This window comes from Enoplosus armatus, chromosome 1, assembly GCF_043641665.1.
Source record: "Enoplosus armatus isolate fEnoArm2 chromosome 1, fEnoArm2.hap1, whole genome shotgun sequence".
NCBI classification, from domain to species: domain Eukaryota; kingdom Metazoa; phylum Chordata; class Actinopteri; order Centrarchiformes; family Enoplosidae; genus Enoplosus; species Enoplosus armatus.
The window spans coordinates 17,280,586-17,304,027 of NC_092180.1; the positions used below are offsets into that span (position 1 = coordinate 17,280,586).

At 39.8% G+C, this 23,442-nt stretch overlaps 2 protein-coding genes across 2 annotated transcripts in view; one reads left to right on the top strand and one right to left on the bottom strand.

Moving 5' to 3' along the window:
- Positions 1-8,371, bottom strand: part of hipk3b (homeodomain interacting protein kinase 3b) — a 35,265-nt gene extending 26,894 nt beyond the window's left edge. Inside the window, exon 1 of the mRNA XM_070906242.1 lies at positions 8,151-8,371. Coding sequence (XP_070762343.1) covers positions 8,151-8,223 — 73 coding nt within the window. The 5' untranslated portion in view covers positions 8,224-8,371. The remainder of the gene's footprint in view (positions 1-8,150) is intronic.
- A 2,357-nt stretch (positions 8,372-10,728) lies between these two features.
- cstf3 (cleavage stimulation factor, 3' pre-RNA, subunit 3) lies at positions 10,729-22,300 on the top strand. Its single transcript, XM_070928936.1, has 20 exons — positions 10,729-10,863; positions 11,895-11,999; positions 12,175-12,270; positions 17,138-17,170; positions 18,097-18,194; positions 18,293-18,359; positions 18,443-18,477; positions 18,570-18,696; positions 18,821-18,898; positions 19,003-19,165; positions 19,413-19,522; positions 19,638-19,754; positions 19,843-20,061; positions 20,154-20,256; positions 20,473-20,542; positions 20,646-20,841; positions 20,955-21,105; positions 21,268-21,362; positions 21,480-21,540; positions 21,725-22,300. The coding sequence occupies exons 1-20, from the start codon at positions 10,837-10,839 to the stop codon at positions 21,922-21,924; spliced, it is 2,151 nt and encodes a 716-aa protein (XP_070785037.1). The 5' UTR covers positions 10,729-10,836; the 3' UTR covers positions 21,925-22,300.
- The last annotated feature ends 1,142 nt before the right edge of the window (positions 22,301-23,442 follow it).

Consider the following 23,442-nt stretch of genomic DNA (forward strand, 5'->3'; position numbering starts at 1 on the left):
GCCCTATCCACTGTAATCCCACCAACACCTCCACACAGTAGATGACTAACTTCTCAAAGGTTTGCCTGACCTTTTCCTGCCATTTCCATGCATCCTACTGCGGGTCTCTAGGCAACCAATAGAGAGGGAGAGAGGATAAGAGACAAAGAGAAAAATAAAGTCACAAAGCATCATCAGGCCCACGTTTTCAATTACCAAAGATGTGGTTTATTTTTCCCTCTTCCCCCATAATGCATGTGTATTAGAGGGAGGATAAAGCACTTCATGCTCATGGAGACCATCACATCTTGTTAAAATATTCTGAAACTCAATTATGTGTAACAGAAAAAGAGCAATGAAGTCAAATAACAAGGTTCATGATCCTGGACATCTTTAAAATCCATATTCAGAACTGGCACAGTGACCTTATCAGATGCTGCCTGTGTGCCGTACTGGAGCCTATTACCTACTTTCATTCTGGGGCACATTCACTGAGATACAAGCAGCTCGTCCCTACAGGTTTCAATACTTTAATCAACAGTGCATTTACAGAACCATATTTACCTACGTAAAAACGTAATGAGACAAATCTTAATCAGTGTTCTGAGTGCTGTGTATAAACAAGCTAGTCTTACTAGTACCACTATAGTTTTTAAATGCCTTCTCCAGCTGACTCAAAAAGATCATTACCCATCTATAGACCTAAAAATCTATCATAAAGGACACAAAAGTGAGTCAGGTTTGGGCTGTGTGCCCCTGTAGTGTCTCCTAAAATAAATATCCCTGATGGAACACACTTGTGTTGTGATAACACTAACGCTGTGAGCCACCCCTTTGACTCTATTCTGAGCAGCAAGATAAGGCCAATCTATTCCCCTGACAGCTCTTTGCACAATCAGACCCCATGTTACTGATTGGTGGCACTGTTTACCATCTTCTCTATTAGAAACTATTTATCAAATTATCCCAAGCAGGGCACAAAAGAGAAACCATTTTCGTCGTGAATGAAAACAAAATTGAAAGTCCTCCATGGGGAAATTGAAATTGGCCATACTGGCACACCTACAAATAAGTGTCCTGCCTACCCAGTCTAACGTTTTCATTCTATATCCCAAACATTCTATATCTGGCAGCTTTTCAGTGTGGCGTTTGCATGCCGTCCCTGTGCCAGCATGGGTTTCCGCAGTCCAAAGACATGCCGGTAGGTGTGTGAGTGAATATATTGCCTGTCTTTGTCCATCTTTATGTGTAAGCCCTGAAATAGACAGTACCCCACCTCTCGCCCAGTGTGTGCTGGGACTTGCTTAATTGTTGTTGGGACAGTTGCTTACGCACCTACATTTATGTGTTGCCTGTAATTTGAAGCCCTGTGGTGGCCTCTATTATTAATCACAGCCACCAGGTGTAGAATTTGAGAATTTCCACCGGCACTCCTAAAAAAAGTGCAAAATTAAAAATTAAAAAATGTCTAAATACACTACCTCCATCAAAGCAGGAGGAAGCAACAGCGCAACAATAGCACATGGTGTATTTGGCTATGTTGTGAAGAAACCATGATTGTTTGGAACATATAGATCAAGCGGAGAAGTTGATTATGCTGTAGGAGTGGTTTGAGAAGCTTCTCTGAATGTTTTAATAAGATTTGATATTTATTTGCTGTGACTCTGTGTCACATTTATAATCAATTGTAACTGTTTTTGAAACATTTAAGACAGACACAACCCAAGCTTAAAATACAAACTCTCTGGCCAATATCACATACTGGGTTTGTGTTTGATTCTTAAGATAGTTTTAGGGGGGAATGGGTTTTCTACTTTAATCTGATCATTCACAAGGAGGGTAGGGGGTGACACTCACTAACCGGCGTACTAACTACATATGGCTCACTGTTGGTGATTGGCTCATTGATATGTGATACCCCAAACCCAATAATTTCCTGTTCTGTCTCTTTCCAAAACACAGGAAAACACACAGTTGTCTCATTCATGTTTCAAACCTACCATTTCTTAACCTCTATATTTCTAAATAGATGTGTTTTTCTTCCCCTGCCAGTGTTAGTTTGTTAACAATGAAATTAACTAATCAAAATGTAACTACACAGCAGGACTGTAGTCATACCATATGGACACCCAATAACTGTGATGTATCTATTTTGAAGTATGTGCTCGCTAATAAGAGGTTGTTGAAAAGAAAGAAAACATGAGGTAAGCTGAATAAATGCTCAGTAACATCAGATTATTTGAGATATAGCAACGCCAAATTCAATATTGTAAAGCCACAACCAAGTATTTTTTATGACTTACACATGAAATACCACACTTAATACTGTGAGTTTCGTCTCAGTGCCTGGGGAGGGGAGATGCTAATTGGCTTGTCTGGAGATGGAGAGCTTGCTGTCTGGAGTCCCTAGATGGAGGGAGCCTGCACTTGGACCACTCTCACCAACTGAACAATCAAGATGTCTAGATTTGAATACCAGCTTAGTGTAATGCAACACCCAAATTCAATTTAAAGCAAAACTTAACTCTGGCATCAGTTAACTTCCCTGGCCACACAAATACAATCACTAAATGGTCAGGAGAAGTCTGACACAAGGGTGTGAAGTAGACAGCCTTTGTTATTTCAAAGGCAAAAGAATGGCAGCAGCTGCTATTATTACCATCTGAAGCAAGATACTCCCTTGGTCAGCCATGAGGTTCCTCCTGTGGTATCGCATTACCTTCAAAGCTGTAGAACCTTTCCAGCAACCTTGAGCTGTTAAGTAATTGCTCACAGTTGAACTTCTGACCCTGGTCTACTCAAAATTAAATTGTTAAGAAAATAAACACTAGACACCTGTCCACAATGAACAAAAGGTACTGATTGACAAAAGTGCCTTAAGACACAGAAATAATAGTAATAGGTGAGAGGACAACCAGGTGATGACAGTCACACCATGTTGTGGGGGAAAAACACACAAAAGAAAGTAATTTTCCCAGTGCATTTTCTCCCCCATTGGGAAACAACAAATACATGCACTAATCTAATCTGTAGTCAAAGGTTATGTTTCCATTTAAATGTGATGTACATCTAAAAAGATATTTTCAAAAAAGTCAACAATACACAACATAATATGCATCAGTGTTTTCATGAATCTGCATACCATATCCGTTCTTTACTTTTTGTGCTGTCAGGTGACGCAAAGGTGCAGTTAAATGGTGAGTATTACACATATATTTATATACACACTAATGATTAGTTTAGAATAAAAGCAGCTGAATATGGCATCTCAACATCACTGATTTAAAAAAAAAAGTTCTTTCCATCAGTAATAGTCATAGGTGCAAGGCAATAGGACCCAAAACCGGGCCAGTGGGCTGGATAAACACACCCTTGCCATAAGTCACTCAGGAGCTGCAGAAACTATTTGTGGCCATGTGGCTTGACTTACGTTAATCATCCTACAGCATACCAAAAGACGAATTAAGCTTTCACACTTTTGTGTGATAACATCATCTCACATCATGCATAAAAAGCACAAAAAGCAAACTGAATACAGAAGACAATATAAAATACAACAAATGTTTAAGTCAAGAATCAGGATTTTTTTACACTCAGAAATTTGATCATAAATATTCACTGTAATCCATATCGTCTTCATGCAGACAGTACAAGCAATATGATTATTAGCAACTGGTAAAGGACACACTGCCTTTTTTTAGACCAACAGCTCATATGCAGTGCAGTGCATATTGCACACGCATGCATCCAATAGCACGGCTGTAGCCAGATGTAACCTGTAGGCCTAGTCCTAGGGAGACTGCTTTCACAATGTTTGATCTGTTGTTAGCAAACCCTTTTTAGCACAACATTAAGAACAGCGTGTAAGTTGTGTAGCATTAATCCTTTGTTTTGCGGTGGTGAACAGAGCCATATCTTTGGCTAACTTAGGCAACAAGAGTCTTTATAGTCTTTTTAAAGCTTGAGCTGTGGATGTTTGAGTGGTCAACGACAAGGATTTTCCACTGACGTTTTCCTGTTATTTTTGTGACGTTTCAGGTGGTTGTATGCATTTGTGGTCTAACATTTGCTTGCAAAGTAAAGTTGGTGATTTTGACTGTTATCATAGTCTTTCTACACAACAGACTTAATGTTATTCCTCATCATCACCGGTCTTCCTCGACCGATATATTTTTGTTGCTCCTAAGAAGATGTTTATTTCACAGCATTTTACTCCACTGTCTCTGTCTTGACCTTAAGGGGTTAGGGAGAAACTAGGGGAGTTTGTTTCAATACAACGGATCTTCCTGCTGAAACAAACAAGGTCAAAATCGTTATATAAAATGAGATTACATAGAGGCCTTATTTCAATTAATCGTGCAGCCCTAACCATAATCTTAGCCAAAATAAATTGCCACATAATTCAAATTCAAAGGGAATATAATGCTCCTATAATTTGAGTCCACAATAGGCATTATGTATTACAGAGTTCATGCTCTGTTCCCTAAATGTATGAGGCTATGTTAGAACCAAACTGCCCCACAGCCCATTGGTGGTGATGATATATGAACCTAATTCCTTATCAATTTCAATGGCATTTTGGTTCTCTGCTCTCTAGTTGACTAACTGCATTAATCTTGGTCAATATGTACAGTAGATAATGTAGAATAGGTCATCCATCAGCAAATAAACAGTACTGCAATTACAGTGTTATATACAGAGATACAGAATTACTGTACAAGTAAGGCTAAAAGTATTTTCAGCTACATAAACTTTAACTGATATTTCATGCAATCAAATAAATACTTTGCAAAGAACATTAGCTTAGTATGCTTCAAATGTTTTTAACTGATTTTTTTGTGTGTCTAGAGGTCTCGGTATGCTTCAACCAAACTATGTCGTGCAACATGTTGTAGGGTTGGGGTCTGAATAGAAGCTCTACCATATTGTTTTTCCCAGTTTAAAAAGAACAAACTCATTTTGGCTACTCGTGATTTTAATTTTATTCACCCAACGTGACATCAGAACATGTTTGGTTAATTTATGAAATTATACAATGAGGTCTTCTTCGCTACTGTTCAGTTCAGATGATACCAAATGCAAACTGGTATAGTGGAAATGAAAGCACCTACTTTAGTTCCTCTCCACTTCCTGCTGATGCTATCCCTTGAGCGTTAAGCAGGGGTTGCTGTCTTAACGCACAGTCCCACAACCTTACTACACACTGTGATGCTTTGCCTGTGTCTCGTGAACAAGATCTTCTATGCTCATTAGATAAAAAGGCCTTCTGTTTTCTAAAGCATGAGATCACATGGTATTTCAACTGTGGACTTATGACTACCATTTGGAAGTATTCTCCCTGTTGGATTAGCTCCTGTACACAGGCAACACACTGTACGGGTGACAATTATGCTGAAGGGATAGTGAATGCTGTTTACAAGCACCACAAGAGTACCAGTTAGTCTACTCACAATATGATTACACTTGCACAATATAAGCATTTGTTTTATATGAATGCCTCAACTGAATGTGTAGGCACATGTTGATATCATTCCATCATGGAGCACTCTTTACTCAATATTCATAAAACAATGACAACAATAACTGTGATACATTTGATTCAAAGCCACCAGACTATCAGCTGTCACCAAGTTGCACACACTGAAATACTACACGGGCCAACAAGCACTTATATCGATCAGCAAGGCATTGATCATAGAGTCACACAAACTGTTACACTTCTAATTAAAACAACCATGAACACAGTCAAAGAATGAGCCGTTTTACCTTAAAACAGGTATTTTTTTCCTCACCAGCTTCTGGACAAAAGCATCTACCATGTTATTAAAGCCCAGGGCTCTGACCAGATCACTGGATGCATATAGATAATTATGTAGCAATGCGCGGGAACACAGGTTTACTTCTAGGGATGTTGGACATTTTCCACCCACCACTTTTGTGATTCATGCAAGTTACCGCACATCTTCTTGTCATGGTGTTCTCCCCATAAACTCTCAGTCATTATGTTTTGTTTACTGTCTCATGTATGTACGCACACCTCAAGATGACTTTACTTGGAAACCAGTCTTTATGTTGGCCACAATACAATACAGATAACCGGCTGCTCCAAGTATAGCAGATTAGTGCAGCATGACATCACATGACAACACGTTCCCAAGTCCTATTGCTTCCCCTCCCCCATTAACAACCAACATCACCTACTAATACTAATTATTGTTGAGGAAAACACTGTTTACTGATATATTTACTGGCCACACTGTGCTGACTTTTTTCTGGCATTAGTGGTATCATTATCATCCACAACCTTTAGCGGCTTTGCTACTGATTGGCTGAGGAATGTGACACAAGTACAGCAGACATAGGTGTCTATGCAAAGGGGAATCAGCCAAACATAGCACTATAGTGCTGCACTGTCCTCATGGTGTTGTCTCAAAAGGTTCACAGCATTCGCAGATAGTAATTAAAAGCTCAATTCTACTCACAAGAAGGGAAATTTGTGGTACAAAGTAACTTGGACCAAATCTGATTAAACATTAGCTGATAGCCTCTGTGGTACAATTTGTATTAGAGTAGTCTTCCACACAATCCAAAAGAATTCAAGTAAAAAGAGCAGTGATCTTTGGTCCAGTAACAAGAACTTTAACAACAAAAAGGGCAGCTAGGATAAATTATACTCTTTGGACCAAACTAAGCACAGTCTACTGCATAAGGCAAACCAGCCAAAACTTCCATTCAGTGTCTGCTGCACCAATGGAATTTTTCAGCTTAGCAGAGGAAAGCAAAAAAACACCCACAACATGTTATTCATTAATTCCAGGGCAACAAAAGAAGAAGTACTACTATCATACAGGACAAGGGAAGTACACTAACTTTTAGATCTACAGGCCACAGAGTCTTGAATTTCAGTTTCACAATTGTACAAAAAAACTTGACTTTCAGTGGGACTGGGAACTCCAAGTGATGGTTCTCTACCACATAAATAACTGATAGCGGAAACAATATTGCCTCCAATCATATAGGATACTTTTGTTTTGCTGGTGGGTGGTGGTAATGTCGAAACTCTCATATCAGAGCTCAGCTATTAACCCTATACATCCTCTTTAACACGAAACCAGAACCTTCGTTGTGGTAAAAGTTGGTTATTACAGCCATGTTTAATATGATTAACTTGACATTAATTTCAACTTTGGATTCTAACAAAGTTCACACCTCTTGTCTCTCACATAGCTGCTAAACTGGCTAGGGTGAGATGGCAGGGCAAAGGGAGTTTTTTTTTTCGTGTTGGTCTAAAAATGCAAGTTGTAACAAGTTAAGTCTATGAACGGGAAAAAAGCCACAGTGACCAAAATACTTGACAATATCTACTTAAAACATTGGCCAGGATTTCGTCGGGGGCCGCTCCAACCTATCTAGATTCACCACGCAGTGTTGATATATACAGTATGTTACCCACTATAAACACAATGTAAAAAAGGAGCCACTGAGGTCCTTTACCTAAATAAACCATTAATATTGCGCTACAATAACAGTAAACTTTGTAATAGGTGACATTACTCGACATCTTGTACAAACTCAGATCAAGTAGAATCCAGCATGTGTGTTTCTGTAAATTCAAAGTTTTTGTTAACCTAGCTGTGATTACGGTTGAGCGTTAACATCTTGCAATGTTTTGCGAGGTTAACTGAGTCACTTACGAAGCCAGGTGTTAACTATAATTATGTGAAGTAATACAACACTCACATGTTATCTTCCATATTGTCCATTTAGCGTAGGTTAATGGTAGACAAGTCTGCTAAAGCTATGTTGGTTCACAAAGCTAATGATCTAGATACACGTTTAACGTTAAAAGAAATCAACGGGTCGCAATGACAACAAGTAACAAACACTGAAGAGTGTCCAACGCACTCACGTCCATAATTACCACCAACGTCATCGCTACCGCTGTTTGGCAGGATAATAAAAATAATTCACCACAAGTAAATTCATTACCGCAAAGTGCTGATAGAGTCAGCTACGTACGAAGCTAATGTTGAAATATTATAGACAACCAAAAGCTCGCTAGCTAAGTTTGTAGCCAAGTTATGACTTTGTATTACGTCACATTTAAAGTATCGTTTCAAATGTTAAGCTAAACTAATATCACCATTGACAGCCTTAACTCTACCACTTACCTTCACATAGAGTCACTATAAGTATAATCCAGCGCTTCTCTGAACATGTTATGGACTTATAAATCCATACCATGCACAGTTCGCCTGCATTGCTGCCATCTTGTCCTAGACGACAGGAAGGGAGAGCTCGCTCTCGGTAACGACACCATCTCCCACATTTTAAACATTAAATAACTCCTGCATATGAACGTCCAGAAACACCACACCGTGCCCAGGTTGTAGCTACACAGTTCAAATTCGTCTCCTTCCTCTTTGGGCGAAGTAGCCCATCTCTGAAAGGGTGTCCGTTACCCCGACTAGACGTGCGGTTCCGTGGCCCTGCCAGGCTCTAACATGTCCCTTTTCTCTAGCAACTGCAAGCAAATGTTTGTGAACTGACGGCATTGGCCAGACCAGAGTAATCGAGCAGCGAGCAGATACAGTACATTCACAAACATTCAAGAGCCAGTGGTATATTCATGTCGAAGACAATACAATACAATACAATACAGTACAGTACAAAACAATACAATACAATAAAATTGAGAGGGTCTGGAGAAAATCTTCATAAGAAAAGCCCAATATGTAGTAAACATATTTGGTGAGAAGATACACATTGTGTAAATACCGAAAGACTAAATATAGAAATGTTAAACTGTGTGTATTTATAGGGATGAGAGGAGTAAAGGAATGGATTGCTGTGATCAGAGGGGTTACAGTGTACATTTGACTTGTTCAGCATTTGCTATTTACTCCCCTGCAAGTCAATAGAAAATACAGTGATGAGAAGACAATCACATCCTCCAGATAGTCTCCTTATTGAACCAAACCTTAAATTCTGCTTTAGAATATAGGGTTGAGAAGACTTTGTAAGTAATAACAATGAGTGGTCAAGGGATCAAGTGAATGAGGAAACTGCATATTTCATTTTACAGGTATATGCATAATTGAAAATAGCTTCTAGTGATGAGTGTTGATAACTGATTTCTCAAATGTGTATAAAAATGCAACAAAAACGATTGTATTTGTATTTGCCATATACAATATCAGTTGGGTGACTCCATTGATCAGTTTCTGAAATTTGCATCATATTTGAAAATACAATGGCAGAACGGAAAGATAACAATGAATTGTCGTACTTCATTAGCAAAGTGTCAACAGCAGACTGTTCTTAAGGAAATTAGTGGGGGAGGACAAGCTGAAGTCCACTGCTCAGACAGTCAGGAGGCACCCAGCTGACAAAGTAATCGGCTCATAAACCCCGGTGTCTGAGAAGACCAGCTGTAATCCACCAAAATGCATTGTCTATCCCAGTCCCCACCCCAACTACAGACAATAAACCTCTAGGCCTGGTCAGCTGGAAAGCAGGTGTGAACACCTCTTGACTAACCTGGGGCATCATTAGTAAACACAGCTGGGGTGGTAATAGGGTAAGTGTATGCCACACTTATAGAAGCCCCCATACGTCCTTTGTATGTTCAAAGTACAAATATCAATTCAGGCCATGATTTGTCAAAATTAAACTCGAAACTTTATATTTTCGTTTTTTCTGTCACAATCACACTCAGAATAGAGTAAAAACATCTGCTCTTTAATAAGTAGGAGGAAAAGCGTCATCACATGATCACATGAGTAACTTTATACATGATGAGTGTTCTTCTCTGCAGGTGAGAAAGAGGCACTTGTTCATTTGTGAGCAAGTAACTACTCTGTGGTCTTTTGCTCTGGTCTGTTTCGGGTTGTTGGCCAGATACACACAAGCGCGCGCTCTCGGTGGCTATCATTTGTCTCCCCCTATTGGCCTGCAAGCGGACCAGCATTGTGCAGCACAAAACAAGCTTTTGTTGTGTTATTGCTGATAGATATTTTTATGATTTTGGTCACCATAACAAAATTGTGTATAGTCCTACATACAAAGCGGCTAGAGGTTCATGACATAAACCTTACGGATAGGAGTTATAGGGTAATAAAAATATAAAGGCCTGTATTTGTCCAATGGCCACTGCGAGAGGCCGCCTATAGGCCAAAATTATAAACTTGGTTTGCAGTTGCTTATGAACCACCTGAATGCACGTGCTTGTCATGCATAAACAAATATTCGTACATCATTTACACCTTTAGCTTATGAATGAAGTGATAATGAATAGGATGAACATAAGGCAGAGAAGTGCAGCACATTCGATTGACTAACACAACATAAAGTGCACACCCTATATATCTTCTGTTCCCTATACAAAAAAAATCCCCATATAAGGCTAGCAAAATTATGCATCATCTGATTTGTATTTGGCGACTCAAGCCTATTCCAGGCAAATGCTATAGTATATGCCTCAACACATACCACCTATACTCCATTCCTGTCTTACTCCAATAAATTGTGTGACCGTATTGCAACATATAATTTGCACAGTCACTGTACACATTTCAAGCTATTTTAGTCAGATTAGTTTTGCAGATGTTGATGTTTTATTTTGAAGGATTCGCGACGGAAGTGTTATTGTTGTTGCTGCTGGTGGAGCGGAACACAGGTTTTACGCCATTTTAAGATAGTGGCCAGCCATTGAGCAGCTAGTTGCTTGAGGGCAATGTGATCGACCCGTCTGAAGCTATGCCGATTCCTTAGTCGTTTTTAAAATTGCCATCACGTTATTATTTGAACGTTAATGCAATTGATATAACATTTGTAACCTAGATCACACGTCCAGCCATGTCCGCCGAGGGAACAGCCGACCAGGTAACGTTAGCTACATGCAGTTCTGCTGAGGGGCAAGCTAACCCTTACCGAAACGATAGCATAATTTAGCTTGTATGTTATTCTTGGATAATGTTAGCAAGTAACCTCTTGTAATATGTTGGGACTTTTTATACGTCTGTATTGGCTAGGAATACACAATTACGAAGAGTTTGTGATTTCTAGGGGTTTGTCGTAAAACTGTAAGTTTTGCCTGTCCTACGCCATGTTGACTAGCTAACTGTAGCATTGTCGCTACTTAACATTCGTTAATAAACGTTAACGCGTTGTGTTAATTTAACGTCACATCCATGTTCATTTGATATAAACGTACAATTACTTCTAGTTGGCCGTCGTTACTGATTCTAGTTTTCGCGTTGGTGGATACTTCTCAGTGGTGCCAGCTCTGCACTTAACTGTTAGCTAGCTAGTGGAAAAAACGGTGTTAAGTGTTCGCAAGTTGATTTACCTATCAAATGGCCGCAAGACTGCTGTTCCCTATAGTCCTACAACATACTACAGGGGCGCGAGAACTCCATTAATCATTTTTTAACCCATCCCAATATGACGCGCCTGTAATCAGCGGTGTGTGTTGGCTAGGGCTGCACCTAACGATTATTTTCATGATCGATTAATTTGATAGTTTTCATGGTTAATTAATTCATATTAAGTTTCTTAGATATGAAAATGCCCATCACAATTTCCCAGAGCTCAACGTGACGTCTTCAAATTGCTTCTTTTGTCCAACTAACAGCCTAAAACCCAAAGACTTTTCATTTACTATCATAAATGACATAGGAAAGCAGCAAATCCTTACTATTAAGAAGCTGGAACCAGCAAATGTTTGACATTTTTGCTTGAAAAATTACTGAAACAATTGCTCAATTATCAAAATAGTTAGCAATTACTTTTCACTCGATCGATCAATCGACTAATCATTGCAGCTCTAGTGTTTGCCCTCTTCATGCGTGGGCTCTGCAAGTCCATTCAGCAGCATAACCATTTTGTCCTTTTCTTTGTATGTTGTCTTGCAGGCTGCGGCAGAGTATATTCCAGAGAAGGTGAAGAAGGCAGAGAAGAAGTTGGAAGAAAACCCATATGACCTTGACGCATGGAGCATTCTGATTCGAGAAGCACAGGTTTAGTGACACAGAGTTGCATTCCTCGGGTTAAGCAAACTGGGAGTGTGGGTGGGTGGGGGAGGGTTAGGGGGTTATAGATTGTTAAAATACAAATCATTTCATCTTTTTTCCCACATGATTGCTTCTTCAAAAGTCAAATAGTGTGTAATGTAAATGCATTCTCCTTCTTTAGAACCAACCCATAGATAAAGCAAGGAAGACTTATGAGCGACTTGTCACGCAGTTCCCAAGTTCTGGCAGATTCTGGAAACTATTCATTGAAGCCGAGGTTAATACTTTTTCTTTTCTTTAGTGTGCATGGCTGGAGATTTTTCTAACATGATCAACAATGTGATTTTCACACAAACACAAATGTCTCTTACTTCAATGAAGTTTAAAGTCACAATTCTTGTTTTGAATCACAAGGCCTGGCTACTTTGTTTGGTTGCAGTTATCAGCCCTAACCTATTTTCATCACAAGGTTATTAATGATGGTCAAGTGTAAGAAATAAAGACATTTTGACAGTTAAAAGCATCTACATGCCTAAGAATGTCCTACACAACGAAGGACCTGGGTTGAACATGAATGTAGGATGATGTAAAACGCTTTTAAATTGTCAGGCTCTAGCTAGACTCACTAAGAATTGTGCCTTTAAACACACTCAAAGGGGAAATTGGCTCTAACCGTTTCTTTTTCAGAAAATTCTTCTTATGTTCCCAGGATTTAAAAAAAAAAAAAAAAAAAACATATTCTCTGCGTCGTATTTAAATGGGGTAAAGTGCATTTGTTGCATGTTTGGTCTGCAACAGTATTAAAACTATTTTAATGGTATTGGAGTGCATTAGCCTTTTATTCACTTGTCGTGTCAATTTATTGCCTCCTGTGTCATTTCTTTCGGGTAATTTTATAAACAAATATTTTGATTGTGTGGCCCATTCTTTCCATGAGACCTTTCTCCCCACTCCTCTTGAATATATGACCAGTGACCCATTTGCCTTGATGCCATCAACAGGCTTTGCTGTTATGCAATCAGCCCCCGATAGGATGATTCATTTTCCTTTGCACATAATTATTTTTTTGCTAACCCGGCGAAGTGCATTTTCTGATGCCCTCCACCTCCGCAGATGACTACTGCAATTGGTCTTAAACACATTGCTGGCGCAAAGTTGCACAGCATTATTATCAAGCATCAGAATTTAGCTTCCACTTTAAAGTCCAGTGTGTAGTTCTGGAAAACGATTACCTCTATGCTGTGAACTGAATGTTGCTGTATGTTGTAGTGGTTGTGTTTTGTGGTTGTGTTTTGTTGTTGTGGGGTTGCTCCCCTGGGTGACGCTACCCCCGCCCCCTCCTATTCCCCGTACCCTCACCCTCAGTCTTCATTCACTTGTATTACCCAGTGCAAGAAAGACATGTTTATGTTATGAAATGGATAAAGAACACATTGCTGTCTTTTCCAAATGGACTAGGCTTCTCAGGACCGGTCCTAAATAATTCAGTCTAGCCTACAGATGGCACTAACTGCACTCATGCCAGCAAAGCATCAGAGCCAGTCTCCACACTACTACCATATTACCCCCTCGAACAAAGATGACAGCCAGCAACAACATGAAAAAGGCAGAGCAGTTACTACAACTAGTAGGGATCTTAACGAATATGCAGAAGATCAGAGAGAAGAAATTTAAGTAGATTTAAACATCCTAACACTTTATTTTTGTGGCAAGCAAGTACATTTATCTTATAGGTGACACAGATTTGATGTTCGGATTGGTTTGAGACAAGCTGATATGTGTAATATCACCCAACAGAACTTGTGTTTTGAAAGTAATTGTTAAAAAATTGATACAAGGTGCAGCTTTGGACTGTGATTGTTGGGCGGGCCGGCGGGCAATAACCTAAAGTATCTGTATGTGGGCAGCTATAGTAGACACATTAGATATTACCACGTAGTAGGAGGGAGACTTAAAATTTTAATTCAATGTCAACATTTACAACAACAAAAAATATATAATATAATGATTAGGCTAATGTTTTCCTATTAAGGGATTAGGTTACTATAAGTGTGAGACGTTGTACCTGTGTAGACTCTTAGGCTTTTCACTCAGAATATACGTGGAAAAAGTCTGAAGTGTTTATTTATCATCAAGTTCTTACTTTTAAACCAATTTCCATTTTTTTCAACTATTTATTATTTAGCCATCACCTCTCCCCAATAAAGCCCGAAACACAACCTAAGATACTAGTTTGGCATATTTGCATAGAAGCTTGTGTTTGTTGAAATGAGAGACTGGACATTTGAATTTGTATTTATTTATTGGATTAATAGCAGACAGTGAAGTTCTAAAATTAGGTTTTTAATCCAAGGCATGTGTTGGCAGAATATTTTAACAGCATATAACTAATTTGCAATTCATAGTGTAAAGACACCTACCTTATTTGGTAAGTATGTCGATAAGCTCTTATCACCCCCCATTATTAGAACTATGCGTAGGTTAGAACTGCACATTTACTGACCCAAGCTGGAACCCGCATATTTTGCCCGTCATTTTTTTGCCATTGAATACAAAGCATTTTCACAAAAAAGCATTGTGTATCCCTGTGCTTGTGTGAGAGTCTCCCGAGATTTTACACAGACCTCATTCGTAAAAGTTGCACACTATGCAAATCATACCAAGTCTTTTTCATTGCTCACATCTTTTCAAAGCCCTCATTTAGAGAGTCCAGCTCAGTCAGGATTATTCCACACATTGCACTCACTGAAACGCCCAGTGGAGTAGGAGAAACTGCGCCCTTGAGTGAAGGTTACCGGCACATGTTGTCTGCCTCAGTGCTGGAGTTTATTGTTGAATTATAATTTTCAGCCCCCATAACATGGTGTTTAAAATGTCAAACTTTTAGACTATTTCAGGAGTTTTTTAAGGGTTAAAGCATGGGCAGTATGCTCTATGACAGGAAAAATACTTAATCTTGAGGGAAAAACCAGCAGAAACTAAAAAAAAAAAAAAAAAAACGTGCATAACTTAAATCAGCTTAGAGTCTATTTTTCTCTATTGTAATTCCAACTGCATAGATGTTCTAAAAGCAGTGACCAGATGCAGTCGAGTGTTTTCACAGCTGGATTGTAGAATTAGTTCACAATTTCACACTTGTTAATGGCAATGTAGAAATATATAAATATCTGTCAGTATTTTGTATTTACTGAGTGTTGCAGCTGAGAAAATTGGATCACAGTATCCCATGTGAACAAACTTCATAATTTTGACACAGTATGGTTGTTTCCATTATGTTTTTAAGAAATTGAGTTGGCCAGAGACATTTTCAGTGTAGTCGACTTTCAGAAATAGTGAAGATGTCATGATTTATTTTCCTAATGGGAATTATGCTGTTTCACTAATCTTATTTCGTCGTCCTACCTCCCATAAGGTGTGTCAGTTTATGTTTTAGTATCTGACTTTATTATGTGAACTTTCTTTCCTCATGTTAAAGCAAGTTGATAGTGTGCCGAAAGGATCAAGTAGACGTGTTGTAGGTTTTTTTGTCTGGCAGTGATCTTTAGTAGAGTTTGTGCTTTATGAGGCTGGTTATGTAACCAGGTAGTTAAGGCTCACCCATAAAGGAGCCAGTAGAGGTGTAGTAACGTCTCCCTCCAGGAACGATCTGTAACCATCTCACCAGCATATTACATCATTATTGCAGTCTCACTCATGCGCATTAAGTAGCTGATGTATTCCAGGATAGCACATGGAAACACTTCTAGGATTTGCATCAGTTGTGGTAAAACCACCAACTTGACTGATTCTGGAAGACTAAAAAGTTTACATCTTCATGGTTGTAACCAAATGTTTTACACCTTGAAAAGCTCAGAAAATTCATATTCCAGATTGTATTTCTGAGGAATTACATATTACATTATATTTTGCATGTGAATCAACTGATTTCTTAGCAAAAACAAAATGATGAATTTTTTTTTCATCAGTAGATGCATGTAACACCACACCTCTTGTCTCTCTCTTACTATTAGAGTGCTTTGTCCCTGTTTTTTTAATGAAGGTGAAAGCTTAATGTGTCAGATGTGCTGTTGCAGTGCCTGGAATGAGCAAGTAATGTAGGTCAGGCTTTTTATGGGAAGGTACCCTGAAGGCACTCTAAACTGCAGCTGGCATTTACTGCATTTTTAAATAAAGATCCAGCGTTTGAGAAATGCACTTTTGTAGGGATCCATTGTAGAAGTAATCAAATGTATGTTTCATCGATTGTGGCCAGTTGAGAGGTGACAGGATACAAAGGGGGGGGGGTCAAACCGGGGATGTTGCAATCACAGTATATGTAATCTGTCTCAACCATCTGACCACAGACACAGATAAATTTATATTTAAATGTAGTCACAGCAGGTCACTCAACCATTCAGTCGTTAATATTGTGTGAATATTATCCACAGACAGAATTGTGTAAACCACATTGTGCAGGCATGCTTTCAGTCTTTAACCTGCAGTGCCATTATGTTGTTAATAATTTGGCTCCTCCAGGGTAGCACACTGTAACTTTTTACTTATTGAAGCCTGGCAAAACAGTCATCCTACATCAGTGCACTGCACTTTCTCAGTGCCTTAGGGACATTTACCTGCCATGACACTTCCAGGCTAGTTTAATTCTGCTTTTCTTCTTGGTAGAGAATATTAATGTAAACACAATGGGATGGGACAGAAACAACAGCCTCTCCTGTCTGTACTGGAGGGTGCTGTGAGGGACTGTTGCCTCAACTCGTCAACAGTAGAACCGTGTTTACCGAGGGAACATGCTCACCGAAGGCTGTGAAAGGAAGAGATTTTTTATAATGTCAAATACTGTATTTCTCAAATTCTGAGCACTTTTTAGTATTTCTGTTAAAAGTAGTAATGAAACTTTTGTCAGGATTTTTTCTGTAACATGTGGTCACTGGTGTTTTTCTGGGTGATGTGGCACAATCTACAAAGAAAATAAACCCCTTTTTCACGCAAAGTAATTTGTCATTCTTGTGTGAATTTCACTTTGTTGATCGTTAGGGTCCTGTGTGTGTGATTGTGTGTGTTACATTTGCATGAATGCATGTTTCCTGCAAGCCATAAAAGTAGAGGAGACGTTTGAATTAACATTGCATTTACACTCTTATTTGCAGATCAAGGCTAAAAACTATGACAAGGTAGAAAAGGTAAGAGTCCATCACACACATGAAAGCTGACTCATGTATAATTCTGATAGCTGGTTGCCTGACTGTTTCTAATTAGTCTAGCTGTTTAATACTGAAGTGATTTTTGTGATTCCCACTAGAATACGCATACACATGATTGTAGTGTCCATTGAAATCATTGTATTACAAGGCATGTCATTTTGATCCCAACAAGCACAGAAAGTGTGCAGATGGGAGAAAATGAATGGAGGTTCTTTGAAGTACGAGTTGATTTGCCTGCATACTGGCTTGCAGCCAAGGCTATTACTTTGTACCTACTGTAATTTGTACTAGCTTGGGTTCATTATTGGGTTGTATAATTAATTTATTGTTTCGTCTCTCTTTGTTGGTAACACCTTTTTATGTATAACCATGATTTTAATTCAAATGTAATCTATTCAACTGTTAACATCTGCACTGGTTTGGGATTGATTGTTTGTTTCTCACTGGTTTTCCACATTTAATAAATTGTGTGTGAATCCTGTTCAATTTCTGCCTGAAAGTTGAATCCACACATCAACACATTTGTATCCATGAGACAAGCTTCAATCTCTGGTTTATTCATTTGAGTTTGGGGGAGCTCACTGGAATGTAGGCCACATCTGAGGCCTGTCTAATGAAGCAGGATAACTGAAGTGCACTGCACAACTGTGCTGAGTAAAACCTGGAACCCCCCCCCCCCCCAAATCTGGCATATGGGCTCAAGTAAAAACCTCTTTTCTGGGTAATCCTCCTACATGGGATATGCCACAAATGATCAGCATGCTAGTCTGAACAAGGGTTGATAAAATCAAATCAATGAAACACTGAAGATGGGTTGTTGAATATATATATACGTTATATATATAAAATGTACGTTTGTGTCTCTATTCCAGTTATTTTATCTTTCTGTATTCTCGCTCCTGTAGTTGTTTCAGAGATGCCTAATGAAAGTCTTGCACATCGACCTGTGGAAATGCTACCTCTCATATGTTCGAGAGACCAAAGGGAAGCTGCCCAGCTACAAGTAAGAGACCATGCTGCACAGTGGGGTTGAGTGTGTTGACATGCTGCCATACTGTAAAATTCACATTTTACTTCATACATTTATTTTCTCACCCTCAGAGAGAAGATGGCCCAGGCGTATGACTTTGCCCTGGACAAAATTGGCATGGAAATTATGTCTTATCAGGTACACCGATCTGAACTATTTATTTGCACCGTTATATGTGAGTTTAACTACTGTAACCTAATAGCTATTCTTTCCTCTCCCAGATTTGGGTGGACTACATCAACTTCCTCAAAGGAGTGTAAGTTGTTTTTTATTCCTGTAATAATGTGAGACTCTATAAACTGCGATAGCCAACTCTTAAATGTTTACATTTGTGTTGTGTTCCATTAGTGAGGCTGTGGGCTCATACGCAGAGAACCAACGGATCACTGCAGTACGGAGGGTGTACCAGAGAGGCTGTGTGAACCCCATGATCAACATTGAGCAGCTCTGGAGAGATTATAGCAAATATGAGGAGGCGAGTGACCCACACCCTTTTATCTGTCTACCTACATGTCTTTGCACATGTGGAGTTTTAGCTGTTTAAATGTGACACTAGAGAGCGATAGAGTGCCAGACTGACTTGTCTATTTCATGAACAGGGCATCAATGTGCACTTGGCCAAAAAGATGATTGAGGATCGAAGTAGGGACTACATGAACGCCAGGAGAGTGGCAAAGGTGAGTGTCAGACCTGTTCTGAATCCTTGTGCTGTATATTGAAAAGTCAGGCCATGTTGTACCTGTAAACTAATACAGGTTGTTGTATGGTTTTTGTAATTCAGGAGTATGAGACTGTGATGAAGGGGTTGGACAGGAATGCGCCCTCAGTACCGCCCCAGAACTCCCCTCAGGAAGCCCAGCAAGTGGAAATGTGGAAGAAGTACATCCAGTGGGAAAAAAGTAACCCCTTGCGCACAGAAGACCAGACCCTCATCACAAAGAGAGGTGACCTTTTGTGTATTTTCTGTAATTTGTAAATGATTTATGCATCAAACAGCCTATGATTTCCCCAAGTATGCAATTTTAATCATTTTTTGAACAGTAGTCAATGGAGATACATAATGTATGAAGACTGTACTCCTGTATGACCACTAGAGCGCATAGTCTGACATTTTCCTCCTCACTCAAGGTTTAGATGCATTGATTCTGTATTTCATGAATGGTAGTCAATTGCTGTTGTGTCCTGTTGCAGTGATGTTTGCCTATGAGCAGTGCCTGCTGGTGCTGGGACACCATCCTGACGTGTGGTATGAGGCAGCACAGTACCTGGAGCAGTCCAGCAAACTGCTGGCAGAGAAAGGGGTAGGGAGTTAAAACCTTTAAGACTCGAACTTTATGTGAAATGTCAGAAACATGTTGAATATTTTTCGGAGAAGTCAAACTCTCCTATATTTCTTTAAATGTCTTTTTCTCTCAGGATATGAATAATTCCAAACTGTTCAGCGACGAGGCAGCTAACATCTACGAACGTGCCATCGGGACTCTTCTGAAGAAGAACATGCTTCTGTACTTTTCATTTGCTGATTATGAAGAAGTGAGCGTCCAGTTGCTTAATCAACACAAATTGTAATCAAGATGGTAAGAGACGCTGGGATTTATCATGTCTTTTGCTTTCCTCACAGAGTCGCATGAAGTACGAGAAGGTCCACAGCATCTATAATAAACTGCTGGCCATTGAGGACATTGACCCCACGCTGGTCTACATTCAGTACATGAAGTTTGCCAGGAGGGCAGAGGGGATCAAATCAGGTCGCACCATCTTCAAAAAGGCCAGAGAGGATCTACGCACACGTCACCATGTGTATGTGACAGCAGCACTGATGGAGTACTACTGCAGCAAGGTAAATGCACATAATCGTATGTTTAGTATCTGTAAGGTGCGACTAAAATCAATCTTATGAACGTCTTTTTTTTTTTTCATCTTTCCACGCAGGATAAATCTGTGGCCTTCAAGATTTTTGAGCTTGGTTTGAAGAAATATGGCGACATTCCAGAGTACATACTGGCATACATTGATTACCTCTCACACCTTAATGGTAGGTCATGTATAGTAAAATAAAGAGCTAATGCACAGAATTGTAGAAATCCATTCATTTAAGAGAAGTTGTTTCGATGCTGCTGCTGAACGATTTAATACCGAGGACGCAGTGATGTCCTGGTATTAGCTGTTAGAAGATGAAACCTTCCTCTCTCTGAAAGATAAATGTGTAACCCTGTTTTTTCCTGTCTTCCTCTGCCACTTCTCTCTCCAGAGGACAACAACACCAGAGTTCTGTTTGAGCGTGTCCTCACCTCAGGAAGCTTGTCACCGGAAAAATCAGGGTAATGTATTGATTGAGTTGTGTGCATGTATGCAAGTGATGTAATAATCGTTACCTCTGAAAGGTGATTGTTGAGTTTTTTTCCCTTTTCTTTCATTCTCCAGCGAGATCTGGGCTCGGTTCCTGGCTTTTGAGAGCAACATAGGAGACCTGGCCAGTATCCTGAAAGTGGAGCGCCGGCGATTCACTGCCTTCAAGGACGAGTACGAGGGCAAAGAAACAGCATTGCTTGTAGATAGGTACAAGTTCATGGACCTGTATCCCTGCTCTGCTAGTGAACTCAAGGCCCTTGGATACAAGGTGTGTATGTTGCCCTTTACAGATGACACAACATGGCTGTGTGTGGCCAAAACAGTTGTACAGATCAGGCTTTTCTCTCAGCTTGTGAACTGTCTCTACTGTGTGTTTTGCAGGACGTATCTCGTGCCAAACTGGCAGCGCTGCTCCCAGAAACTGTGGTGGCGCCCTCTACGCCTGCACTAAAGGATGAAGCTGACCGTAAACCTGAGTACCCCAAACCTGACACCCATCAGATGATTCCCTTTCAGCCACGTCACCTCGCCCGTACGTAGTCCTTCGCCTGCCCGAGTCTTCTCTCAAGTCCACTAGATGTTGTAACAAATCAGTGAAACTGTGTTTAGAAACTCTGCACCACTGTCTCTTCTACATTTACTTAATGCATAAAAGGATCTTCTTTGATGTAGCCTCCTGTGTTCCTCCCCACAGCTCCAGGTTTACACCCTGTCCCTGGTGGAGTTTTCCCAGTCCCCCCAGCTGCTGTAGTCCTAATGAAGCTGCTCCCTCCGCCTACGTGCTTCACTGTGAGTAGCAGCAGCTTAATGCTATCAAGCTCGTATTTACTGGCAATGAATAAAAGCAGCAGGTTTGGCTTTTTTTCTACTTGAATGCAAAGAGTCTGTGATTGTTTCTTGCTGCAGGGTCCCTTTGTTCAAGTGGATGAGCTCATGGAAACTTTCAGGAGATGCACACTTCCTGACAGTAAGTTGCTTTTGTCAGCACTTTAGATGAATCCACACCATTTCTGTTTTTAGCAGCGTGGCTCTTGTGACGGAAATGTCAGTCGGACGGTTGGTCAATCATTCTGCAATCAAACAAACACTTTGGTCCAATGTCGTCCTGTCCCCTATCTGACATGTTGCTGATGTATTTTCTATCTCCGTAGCTGTTGATGCTGCTATAGAGCTGATCACTGGCAGACAGCCCGACGCAGGAGGGGAGGGCAATGGATCCATGGAGAACCATGCTGTTGCCAAGTCACTCAAGAGGCCTAATGCAGACTCCGACGAGGAGGATGACAAAGGAGCCGTGGCTCCGCCCATACACGACATCTACCGCGCGCGCCAACAGAAGAGGATTCGATAAACTAACGAAAACACACACTGAACCCTACAAGAATGTAATCTTAACAGGTGGTCCTATAGGGGTAAACGTACATGTCTACATTTCTGAGTGCGTCTGACAGATTATACATCCGTTGATCTCTGTACAGAAGACAAGCATACACACACACAGACATACGTACAGTATGCACACCTGAGTGTTCCCGTTTTGTTTTGTTTTTGTTAACAGTTTTTATTTTTAAAGACTGAGCATTATACTGTACAAAATTTTTAATTCAATCGTTGATTTTGGCACACAGCTCAGTTTTGGCCTTGTGACGTTCCAGTGATGGCAAAGTGGAATCAAGCTTTTTTTTAGATAACTGGAGGAAACACAGTTCCTTTCAATAAAAATGGAAAAGAAACCAAGCAGCTTTGCTTTTTTATTTGACTTTAACTGATGATTTATTGCTAATTTTTATCAAGACTTCTCTTTTAGCACAGCCATGCCAGGCCTTATCATTACCACTAGGGGGCAGCATATGCTACTTAGTCGATCTGAAAGGCTCAATCATCTTCTGGAAGACAGCAGGATTTCAAAAGTGTAGATTCATCCAATCTACATAGGGGCGAGATAGCTTTGAAAAGTTTTAATTGTCTTTATTTGGGAAAAGAAGATTTACTTCTCTTTGCATTTTAGCTACACAGACTTGTAAGATTGAAAATACAAACTAAAAACATTTACTGGAGGCAAACCTTTCACCTTAAACGACTTTAAACAGCATTAGCAGTCATATTCAGACAGTTCTTTAGTTGTGACAAACTCTTCTTGATTGAAAGAAAATGTATCCTACACAGTGAACATTTTCCAATGCCAGCCAGCTGCCTATTTTCACACCGGCCTGATTACGTCATTATTTGTCTTCCCAGCACGGCCTTTGTCCCGAGTATGTGGCAGCCTATCTCAGCTTTGAACCTATTCACAGGTAACACTGCGGCATAAAGCAGTTTATGCAGAACGCTGCCATACTGCCACATAATAAAGTCTAAATGCTAATTTGTACCATTTGGAAAACGGCCAGTTGCTCTTAGAAACCAAAACAACTGAGTGTAATAAAAACAAATCTCTATAATAATGCCTTTACTTGTGGGCGTTTGTATTTAATAGCTTCTGAATGAAAGTGTATGAAGTGTCCCCACCAAGAGCACCCATCAAGCAGAGTAATTGCTTGTTGTCCTGTTAGATGTGAATTTGAAGCCACTGATTACAGCTAGAGAATAGTCAAAGCGTACTAAGAGTTTGGTCATTTTGCTTTCCAGCATCAAAGGCATATCTAATGTCAGCCACCAAGCAAAAAAAGAAAATGAACAAAGGGTCCCGGAAAGGAAAGTGCAGCTCATTTTCTTATTAAGTTTGATAAGCTACTGTTTGCATTTAAAACCCTTGAGATGTTGAAATGAAAGCATGTGGAGTTTTGGCCGGAAAGTTTAATGCAAACAATGACAGAATAAGACAAACAGTACTGGACTGTCATAAAAAAATGAACTCACCATTACAGTA